This window comes from Glycine max, chromosome 6 (assembly GCF_000004515.6).
Source record: "Glycine max cultivar Williams 82 chromosome 6, Glycine_max_v4.0, whole genome shotgun sequence".
Classification (NCBI taxonomy): Eukaryota; Viridiplantae; Streptophyta; class Magnoliopsida; order Fabales; family Fabaceae; genus Glycine; species Glycine max.
Window position 1 is genome coordinate 41,006,367 of NC_038242.2, and position 11,681 is coordinate 41,018,047.

General features: G+C 33.6%; 1 protein-coding gene across 4 annotated transcripts; it reads right to left on the reverse strand.

Annotated features, from left to right (window-relative positions):
- Positions 1-5,646: 5,646 nt before the first annotated feature.
- LOC100305907 (uncharacterized) lies at positions 5,647-11,228 on the reverse strand. 4 transcript variants are annotated; one of them, XM_041015963.1, is made up of 3 exons: positions 11,171-11,228; positions 10,998-11,061; positions 5,647-6,698 (listed from the first exon to the last, which is right to left on the reverse strand). In XM_041015963.1, the coding sequence occupies exons 2-3, from the start codon at positions 11,017-11,019 to the stop codon at positions 5,890-5,892; spliced, it is 831 nt and encodes a 276-aa protein (XP_040871897.1). In that variant the 5' UTR covers positions 11,020-11,061; positions 11,171-11,228; the 3' UTR covers positions 5,647-5,889. The 4 variants fall into 4 exon arrangements, with proteins under 4 accessions (XP_040871897.1, XP_025984462.1, NP_001339485.1 ...); NM_001352556.1 differs by lacking the exon at positions 11,171-11,228 and adding an exon at positions 10,791-10,898 and having other exon boundaries at positions 5,830-6,698; positions 10,998-11,095; XM_026128677.2 differs by lacking the exons at positions 10,998-11,061; positions 11,171-11,228 and adding an exon at positions 7,574-10,468.
- Between the last annotated feature and the right edge of the window lie 453 nt (positions 11,229-11,681).

The window sequence follows — 11,681 nt, forward strand, 5'->3', positions numbered from 1 at the left end:
TTCAAGTCTTGTCAACATCTCTAGATAGAGGATAATGTTCCCATCGCAACATTGGGGTTCTTATTCTAGGGATCCGTCTGTTTTGAAGTTTTTTTTTTAAAGTTAAGTTGAATCGATTTTTATATAAATTAATTTAAAAGTATACATAATAAAACATGTATTTTTTAATAAAAAAAATAAAATTTCAAGTTTCAACCCAAATAAAAAAACGGTGGCAAGGCTCCATGCGATACACAACCTATACCCAAAGTACCTCTTTTTAAATAAAAAAATAATTAAATGATTGCACGTTACTCGTGTAAGACAATCACACAAGAGTACCCTACGCACGTTCCTACCTATTTATATGTACTTATCTTTGAGTACACAAAGGTGCCAAGGTCATTTACGGGTAAAAGCACCAGTTTGGGTCGTTTTACAAATTATTTATCAAAAGGGAGCCGTTTTGAAACTATTTATCGAGGGTATTTGTTTTTATTTGTATTGCACCAAAGGCAGGGGCATAATTCAACGGGGAGCTGACATGTGACATTGAGTTGTTGTGCCAAAAGTTTTGCGCAATGGATTGCTACAATTGCAGTGGCGTAACCACTTTTGGACAGGCTATGTCAGCGTGTGTTGACTGCCAGTGTTGACTGCTTTCGGCAGCGTGTGACCAGTGAAAAGGTATTGTGCCATGTCAATTGGAGCAACCCTTTGCTCAAATTACCTAAGTACAACGTATTGCGTCATTACTACCGGCGCAATACATGCCTATATAAACCCTCGTTCCCCTTCCATCCAGACACACTTTCTAGTACATTTTTGCATCTCTCCAATTTTCTTTCTCTCTATATTACAACTTTGTTGATATTTCTTCTGTGGGGTGAAAATCAGTAATATATTTATTAATTTGTATTATTTTTTGATGTTATTATTGTTAATGAAAATTATTGATGACATTATTGATTTATTTTGTAGGTTTTATTATAAAAATGAGTTCTTCAATTATTGTTCTGGTTTATTTGAATGGAAGAATATTTCAAAGTGACGACGACATCAGATTTGAAGGCCCTAAAAAGGCTATTCAAATTAAACGTGGTGTAACTTTTGATGGGTTAAAAAAAAGAATTCGTGATAAGGTAAAATTAGATAAAAATAAAAGTATATCTACTATAACTTGTCGATTTTTAGTTGCAGGTAAATATATTGCATTGCAAATTTGTGACGATGAAGATGTTGAAACAATGATTGAAAGTTTTCAACAACAACAAGAAATGGGTGTCATTGAATTGTGTGTTGAAGTAGATGTTGTCGGTGCTTCTGCGTTGAATGTGACAAATTCACTATTATCATGTGGGAATAATATAGCTGGCAATGAATCAAAAGTTCAAAGATTTGCAATAAATTTAGATGACGATTCTAACGATGATGATTACATGATATCTAATTCATATGTTGAGGACTCGTTGGATGAGGAGGAAGATATCGATGATATATCTGACATAGATGAAGAAGGTATATTTAATTAAATAATATTGTAATCTTATAATATTTTAATCTTATAATAAGTTTTCGTAAATAGTATACAGAAGAGGCTCGTATTGGTATATAGTTTTAAACCAGTAATGGACATTAAATAGCACTAAAAGAGGCCTATTTTCATAAATACTTTTGAGAAAAAACCGTATATTAAGATTTATTTGCAGGTGGAAGTGAGACTGCATTTTGGGAATCTGCTTCTAGTTATAGTAACATTAAATGGAGTCATCCGAATGAAGAAGACATTTGTGGTTTCGATATGAGATCAACCTTCAATATTGTCCAAGAATTATTTGTTGGCATGGAATTTGAAAGCAAAAATGCATTAAAAAATGCACTGCAAAAGTATGTTATGAAGGTGCACCAAACTTTTAAAGTTGTTGAATCAAAATCACAAAAATATTTTGTTTGTTGCGTAAATCGAAATGATGACATCCCATGCCCTTTTTATATGAGGGCAATTGTATCTAAAAAAACTTATACATGGAAAGTTATGGAGTGGGGGGGACCGCACACATGTTTGAATATAACACAAAACCATGACAAGCTTGATTCTGATTTGATTGCTACGTGAGTAGTAGGTATGATTTTAACTATTTTAATTATTCGTGTTTGTTTATCATTGATTTGGTTTATGTTGATAATTAATTTTTGTTATAATTATTTTCATAGGGATGATTAAAGAAGATCCGTCATTGAAAATTTCTTTGATTCAAGAAAGGATCAATGGTATGTTTAACTATAAAATTTCATACAGAAAGGCCTGGAAGGCTAAACAAAAGGCCATTATGATTGAGTATGGTGATTGGGATGAATCTTATGGCCAACTTTTGTCATGGCTGACGCACATGCAAAATCATTGTCCAGGATCGTATTATCAAATATGTGACGATGATTTTGTAGTTGGCAATACGGTGAGTCGTGAATACCGTCAGTTCCATCGAGTATTTTGGACTTTCGGTCAATGTAAAGAGTCTTTCAAGTATTGCAAGTCAATCATACAAGTCGACGGTACATTCTTGTATGGAAAATATCGTGGGACGCTGATAATGGCAACAACACAAGATGGAAATGGCCATGTTCTTCCGCTCGCATTTGTTGTGGTTGAGGGAGAAACATTAACAGCATGGTCATGGTTTTTGGCACACTTGCGTGAACATGTCACAGATAAAGATGGTATATGTCTCATTTCTGATCGTCATGCAAGTATAAAGTCAGTCGTTGCTAATGAAGCACTTGGGTGGCAACCTCCCCATGCTTATCATGTTTACTGCGTGCGATATATCACAAGCAATTTCAACCACAAGTTCAAGAATGAGAAACAAAAACAAATGTTGAAAAAATTAGGTAAGATTTGACTTATAATATATCTTTTTTTTTATGATAATTTTACTGAAATTGGTAATGGCTAATGTGCATGATACACTCCTTGCAAGCATATATTCGATAGGAATTTTGATAAATTTTGTGATTTGAGTCCTGCCATAAAAACATGGATCGACAAGATTTCAAAAGAAAAATGGACCATGGCATATGACAGAGGAGGGCGTAGGTACGGTCATATGACAACTAATCTATCTGAATGTGTAAATAAAGTTTTTAGAGGTTGCTGCAACATACCAATAACTGCCCTTGTGAAGTCAACATACAGTAGATGTCGACAATATTTTGTAGACCGCGGTTGTAAAGCTCAAAGAGAATTACAAAGCTGTCAGATTTATTGCTCGAAGGTTATGAAAGAGATTCAGAAAAATCAAGAAAAGGCTTGTTCTCACATTGTCCGCATTTATGATATTCAGAGAACAATGTTTGAAGTTGAGGAGGCTTGCAATCCTATGTCTCAACGAGGTGGACAAAAGTGGTCAGTTAACTTAAACGACAATTACTGCCAATGCGGTCAATTTAGTACTTACCATTATCCATGTTCCCATATTATCGTTGTGTGTGGTGTTGTCAGCATCAACTTCTATCAATACATAGATGTTGTATACACAAATGATCACATCTTACGTGCTTACTCTCCACCATGGTGACCCCTGGGGAACGAGGATGCGATTCCTCCATCTGATGCATCATGGACACTTGTGCCTGATCCAAGTTTTAATCGTATGAAAGGAAGGTCAAGATCAACACAATTAAGGAATGAGATGGATTGGAGGGAACTTTCTCAAACTCGTCAAAAATGTGGTAGATGTGGTGTACAAGGACACAACCGACGCAATTGTCCTCTACAATCTAATCAAGGTAGTTGTTAACGTCATGGTCTGCATGTGACTAGTTATCATTGTCCGATTCAATTCATGATTTTTATTGATGTTGTTTGCTCAATTTTGTTATGCACATCTTCTAATTAATTCAAACAATTTAAAATAAAACTAATCAATCATCATCAACAACAACATCATGTGTGTTATGGCGGGAGGACATCCCACATGGTCGCTCCCATCTCCGAGCTTGTCGGTCTGAATTCCTTCTCCTATCGCCCCTCCTTTCATCAGTCTCAGCAGAAAATTGATTACCTAAATCTACCCCTAATAAATCAGTAATGTTAGAAATGTTTCTCGACACACTCCATGGAGGATCCATTGGGGCATTAGGCATTGATATCTGACAACCATGTGCAAATGAAGGGGTTCCCGCAGGAGAAGGAGACCCAAATAAGTCAGCCATAACATATCCTGGTTGTAGCGGAGGTTGCGTTCCCATAAAATATGCATCTACATATCACAATATATAACATAATAAATAAACAGTAAATTAAATAAAAATACAATATTAATGGACATTATAAATTAAATTAACACAAAAACTGCGTACCTGATGAAGTTCCGCTTTGATATGGGTACGGATACAAGGGCGACATTTGAGACGACTCTTAGGTGAACTGATCAGGTGTGTAATTATTCTGAACACTATCCACTACTCCCTTTTTATCACTTTTTTTCTTCTCATTTTCTATTTATCTTTCTCTTTTATTGTATTTTATTTTATAAAAAATGTAGAGACACAAACGTAATTTTCCCTAGGCTCTCTAGATGTGAAATAAAATTAAAAATAAAGTAAAAACGTGTTATGGGAAATCATGCATGTCATAAGGTAAAATTATATTTAACTTTTAATTTTATAACGTTAGTATTATATCTAATAATAAAAAAAACATTGAAAAAATTGAGGGGGGCTAGCGTGCCCCTGAACATGTCGTACTCATTAAATATTTTAAATATACACATAATATCACATATTTTAATATATGTAAGTGTCATTAGCAATAATAAAAAATATGAAATAAAATTATTGTGAGAGACAGAACAAACTACAAGAGAAAGAGAGCAAGTTGGGATGAAAGGGGCAAAAAATACTTACCGGGAAGAAGGAAGCTACTGGAAGAGGGGGGTCTTTGGTGCAAGTGAGGGAACAACATGTATTTTTAGTTTATAAGTGGGGAAGGAGTAAGGAGTATTACATCAAGAGGGTTGGCGCACCACTGTTCCCTGTGTAGCACCTGCGCCCTACCCTATGTTTATGTTAACCAAAAGTGGTTGCGTCACTGCAACTATAGCAACCTATTGCGCAAAGCTTTTGGCACAACAGTTCAATGCCACATGTTAGCTCTCCGTTGAATTGTGTCCCTGCTTTTGGCGCAATGCAAATAAAAATAGACCCTCTCGATAAATAATTTCAAAACAGTCCCTTTTGATAAATAGTTTGGAAAAGGATGCCAAACTAGTGCCTTTGTCCCATTTACGTGCCTGCTTTGTACTTTTAGAGAGAAAATGTGTTAATAGTGAAGTTTTGTTTGTTTAAACTTTAAAAAAGAATTATAAAAAAATTATTTTTTAAGTATATAGAATTTGTTTAGTAAAACAATAAAAAAAATTATCTTTTAAAGCAAAAATAGTTTGAACAAAAAAAAAACTGTTTATTTTATTTAGAAAAAAAAAAGGTTTTTTTAACAAACAAATTTAAACAAACGGGCCCTAAGTCTCGAGAGTAGTTAAATGGTTAATAAATGATTGTTGGTACAACTCAATAGAGGCAATGTGTTCATAACTTAGATAAGCACATGGATTATAAAATAAGTATCCATCATCCAGTCCAGACTTCTCACTGTAAGAAACAAGGTCATAAAATAAGCACTAATTTCATGTATGTCCTGTTTTCACAATCCATATCACAGGTGGTTTTGTATTAGAGCAGAAGAGGGTCCTATATTGCAAAGATACCTCAGGGCCTCGTCATTGTTCCGAATAAAAATAAATTTAACTAACAAGCAAAAAAGGCTTTTAACTTCTAAATACTAATGCTAATACTTGAAAGTAACATAATTTAACAGAACAATCTTCACCAGAGTTAAAAAATCAGAGAACTCTAGACATTTTTATTTAATGATAAGTCAGCAATGCCAGCAATAAGATCATCGAGTGAGCTATCCTTCAACTTCAATGAATCATCAAAAGATGGTGGCACTGTTTGAAAGGAATTCTCTGATAGGGCTTTGTCCAACTGTTTAACCAGTTCACCTTCCTCAGATTGAATATCAAAATCCCAGATTTTGAAGATATTCTCGGCAAGGTGCTCCATCTCATAAGAGGAAGAATCCAGATTAAGTCCAGAATCAATGGTTTCATTCTCCTCCTTCAGGTGTTCCTTATAAGTTGGCAGAAAAGGATTGATAGATGGCAAAGTACCAGTCTTTTCATCATCTGGAATTTCATCGGTGCTTGTCTCTACTGCCATCAGTAATGAATTAACATTATAAGTTGAAGAAGGCTCAGATAAGTGTTTCCCATCAGAAGTTGAAGATTGCAGAATAAGTTTCTCATCAGAAGTTGAAGATTGCAGAATAATAAGTTTCTCATCAGAAGTTGAAGATTGCAGATTAAGTTTCTCATCAGAAGTTGTTGCAGTATTAGCATATTCAGAACTAATAATGTAGGGAGGAATTTTAACGTCTTCTCCTTCAGTGCTGAAAGATTGAGGTTGGGAGCTGATAATATCTAATAAAGCATTTTTCAAAGGGATCCAATCAGTGTCTGAAATATCAGAATCTTTAACTAGGCAGGATTCAACCCAAGCAAGATCTTCTGGAGAAAGAACTTCATTCTGCCGAGATGCTATCGAATTGAGAATAGCAGATGAAACTGAAACTTCATTCTCTGCATCTTCGACATCCATTGCTACAAGTCCATAGAGATATATACAACCAAAATAAGAAGAAAGAGTAACTCCATGTGTGGATGAAACTCAATCAATGAAAAACAATACAGTAACTTGTTTCATAAATATGGCAATCTAGATCATGCTTTTAAAGTTATGGATGACTAGAAAGATATAAAAAAATATTTTCATGTTCCACATCCAATGCATGCATTCATCAATGCAATCTGGCCAGGAAATCCATAGAACAAACAACCTCACATCACTCCCACAATTGATAAATCACAAACAGGATGCTAGGTTTTCTATTGACTGAACTAGCATTTTAACACGTTGAAGGATAAAAAAATACAAAAAATAAAATAATCCATTGATCTTCATAAATTCACACATATAGCAAAGAAAAAAAGGTCACATGACTGTGCAAGATCTTCCAAAAAGACAAAAAATTATATATAAAAGATATACATGTAATAAAAAAAAGACACTGGTAAGGAAAATCTTGTAATTCATGAACATGGAACTAAACGGAATATTCATATTCATAAATTTATAACAAACAGGTCCAAAACAACTCAAAATCAATCACATAATACAAAACATAAGAAACTATATTAAAAAGACAAAGTAAAACATTTTTACATTTCAATTTCAATACTATATTAAAATGAGAAAGGCAGAACACGAATATCGATAAAAATTTATGATTTTGGGTAGATAGAAAAAGAATTAATAAGTGGTAGAGAACACAGACCATGAAGCTCAACATGACAAACAGAAGCAGAACATGAATTATTTAAATTAAAAATTGGAGAATTTAAAATCAGGGGAACAAAAACGAAAAAGGGGCAAGCTTGAGGGGAACAAGGTCGAATCAAAAAATCGAAAAACTTACTGAGATGAAGAATAGGGCACTTGAGAGTTGAGATCTCAATTTTAGACGAAAAACACAAGAAGCTAGGCAAGACGAAGAACAGGGGAAGAACAAACCCTAGGGATGAAGGAGAGCTGAACAAGAATGACTGAAATCCGAAGTTATGTTTTTTTCTAGGCTTAATTACACTTTTACTTCCAACTTTTTCATTTTTGGCAAATTTTATCCCAACTTTTTAATTTGACACATTTTACTCCCAATTTTAAGAAAATTGCAAATTTCACCCCTAACTATTTTTTCATTAATAAGCACAAAAATTGGGAATAAAATTGGGGGTAAAATTTGCCAAAAAGATAAAAAATTCAGTGTAAAATTTGCAAAAAAATAAAAAATTGAGGATAAAAAGTACAATTATATTAGAAGTAAAATGACAAAGGGTAAAATCTAAAAGTTTCTTAAAAGTTGGAGATAAAATGCACCAAATTAATTTGTTGGGAATAAAATGCGCCAAAAATTAAAAAGTTGTGGGTAAAAAATGTAATTAAACCTTTTTTCAACCTTGCAAACTGGGCCAGATCAGCAAATATGGGTTTTGAACTGAAACCCGACCAAGAAATCCAGCACTCAAACCCACCTCTGAACATTGAAAAACTGCAGAATGGACAAATTTTCAAGCGGAAGATTGCTATTTGATACAATCCGCAACAAGCTATGATCTTCAATGCGAGTCAGCACGGTATTTACTAGACAAATTGCAAGATTATGCGATTATACAATCTTTCTCACAATTTTAGCAACCTTGACTGCTATTCTAAATGTTATAATACAAACTAAATAGTATATACTACGCATAAATACTCAAAAACAAAACCAAATCCCCAAAATAAAAGAAATTTATGATTGTATTAACTCACAATTTACACACAATCGTCACCAATGATCAATCTAGGAGCAATAAGAACATGGTAATGAAGCCAAAAATTGAGATATGATTGTGAAATTAATGAAAAAGAATATAACAAATTAGATTTAAAAAAAAGTGAACTGGGGAAGTCTAAAGGAGGAAGAAAGAGCAGAACACAAAAAAAATCTTATAAAATGTGAAAAAGAGAGCTCCAAATAGAGGTAACTTTTTGTAGAATATTATAGCCAAAAAAACCCAAACAAGTGTTCCAGGGGGTAAAAATTGATTTTTGAAGGCTATATCATGGTAGTTCCACTATAGCCGCAAGAAGCTGCTATTTTGATGGCCACTAGTGAAAACTTCTCCGCTATTTGAATCCTACAGCAGTCTGGCACTGCTCTGATCCGCTATAGAGCACTATTGAATACTATGCATATATCAATAAAAATCATGCACAAAATACATTGTCAAACCAAAATCTCTATTTTTGGATGATGGAATGCAATATGAAACAGGATGAAATAAAGGATTGAACAAGTGCAAATTATACTCTTATTCAAACCCAGATCTCCAATTGAATAAAGAAAGAAATACTAATTATGACCATATAACTACATCATAGGAATAATATCATAGTTCTTCAAAGATATAACCAAAAAGGCTATTGGTTATAAGACATTACAATAGATCAAATTACAATAGTGATCATAAATCAAACCTTCAACAAATCCATTTAGAACAAGGACTTTTTAAATAGAGGCATTACAATCAGCAAACAAAGATAACAGAATTTCACAGTCAAAACTAAATCTTTGGCCTTTCAGATTCATGCTAAGTTGCTAGCCAACTCTGGTTAAATGGAAGCCACAAGAAATCTCCCTTAGAATCTACTATTGCACAAAAACACAATTTGCAGCAGAGTCATTGTCATGAAGTGCCCTGTGGTAGTACCTTTTTTTTTATCAGCCAAAACAAACTCGTATATAATTAAAAAGAAAGCGGTACCAGCAGTACCAACCCAATTACATGAGAAGGAAAGCAAGTTATCTTAAAAGAAAGAAACTACTAGCAGATCCCTTTCCCAATATAACTTGATCATAAAAAAGATATATACGACAGACATGCTACCCCCAAAGAAATGTTCCCCTTCCAGCACTTAAAATCCCCACCACAAACAAACTAAATTGCCTTGTAGCCTATAACATGTTATCAGAAACTCCACAAAACCACAACCTCCCAAATACACAAACATTTAACGATATCAGCACCTATTGAAAGAGAAACAAAACAACAAATCAGTGTACTCCTTTACCCCCACTATGTTGTATATGTACATCCTTCCACTGTCAAAAAACCATTTGTAAATTATAACAGCTAGAATGAAAGCATTCCCCACATTGTTAGCCGCCCTTATATCAACTGTAAACAAGTCGTAGTTGTTCTGTGCCAACAACAGAAAAACATCATCAAGGCAAAAACTGTACCCTCCAATAATGATATAGTTCCTAACAGCATCTCATTACTTCTATCTACCAACATAGTCCAATATACCAGCTTAGATTCAATCCACCCCTACAGGCATCGTAACCACAAACATACACTTCAAACATTTAACATCAAAACATCCTCAAAGACCCAACAAATTCCAGACTGATCCTCAACCCAAAATAGCTTCCATAAGCTTTATACCTGTTAACTTCCCTTCAAACAGTTAGGTAAAAAAATTTGACCATTCATGGACTGAGTATCTAAAAGAACCTAGTTTGGAAGATAGCCAAATCCAGGACTTGAATTTCATAGTCTCAACTACCTTCTCAGCCTCAACATTGTCATGCTTAAACACTACTTCATTGCGGAACAACCAAATTGTCCATATAGTAGCAAACCAAACCACTTGTCATCTGACAAATGAAGAAAGTTTTCTACGCCTTTCAAAAATTCAAAAGGGAATGAGACATCCCCCCTCCCCCAATGCCTAAGCTCAATCTCCTCCATCTTTGTTCCTTATCCTTCACATTATTATCTTAATAAAACAGTAGCTACAACACTTAAAATTTACAGAAAGCAATCTCCCCCCACCCCCCTCCCCTAAAATTGAAAGCACTTCAATGTCACAATTTCTCTAGTAATTCCTATTCAATACCAAATTTCACAAACAAAAATCATCACACAATATAATAAAAAATAAAAATTTAAACATTTGAAGATAAGCAAACTTGAACCCCACCCCACCACCACCACCAAAAGGGGGGTTAAGGGAAATTAAACAAATTTTAAATTCAATTCCAACATTTTATAGAAAAAATAAAGAGGGAAAGAAACATAGAAGCCCACCTCTTACTGTTTTTGTTCTCAATAACACAATAATCAGTAGTAGACGCTAAACCAATTTACGCCAGCAACATTGAAGAAACAGCAAATTACGCACAAAAAATTAAAACTCTGAAACAAAAATTTCAAACACAGATAAAATAAATAAATAAGAAAACATAGAGACACACACAGAAAGAGACAGAGAGAGAGGGAGGGAGGGAGAGAAACCTTTTTCGCCCGTAGAAGCCATTGGCGTCGCAACGAAGAAAGGAAGCAACGAAAACCAGCGAGACTACACGTAAATATGTCAGTATTCTTTTTAGCTTCTTCAACTGAGGTAAAAGCCAAAGCCAACTATGGCAAAATTATACCCAAATTAAATTATTTTTCCTTAATCTTACCTTTTTTTTCGCTGGAAAATAAAAATGATAAAACTGAAAAACACACTCTCGAAGTTGTATTCATTAAGATTTTAAAATTTTCAATCCAAACTTTTAAATGATAAAAATAGGGCATAATATTGACTCAAAACTATTAAGGTTTTGTAAATAACATAATAAAATTTGTTAGATATTCAATTAAGAGTTTTTATAATTTATAAAAAATGTTCTGGTGTTCAAATGTAACATGTGATGAATTATTTTTTAAAGATTGATTTCAATAGATTTTACATAACTTCTTAATAGAAAATATAAAAATCACATCTATATCCAAATACTTAGATTTTCCTAAACTCTTTATTTTTTTGTTGTTAGACTTTTCTTTCTCCCACTCGATGCAATCCCTTCTTTGTTCTGATGCTTTCTCCCATCACACATGATTTTTTCTTTCTTCTATGTTAAACCCTAAAAAATTACACATAACATTAGAGTTGTTCGATCTTATCATTTGTATCATAACAGGGTTAAAGAT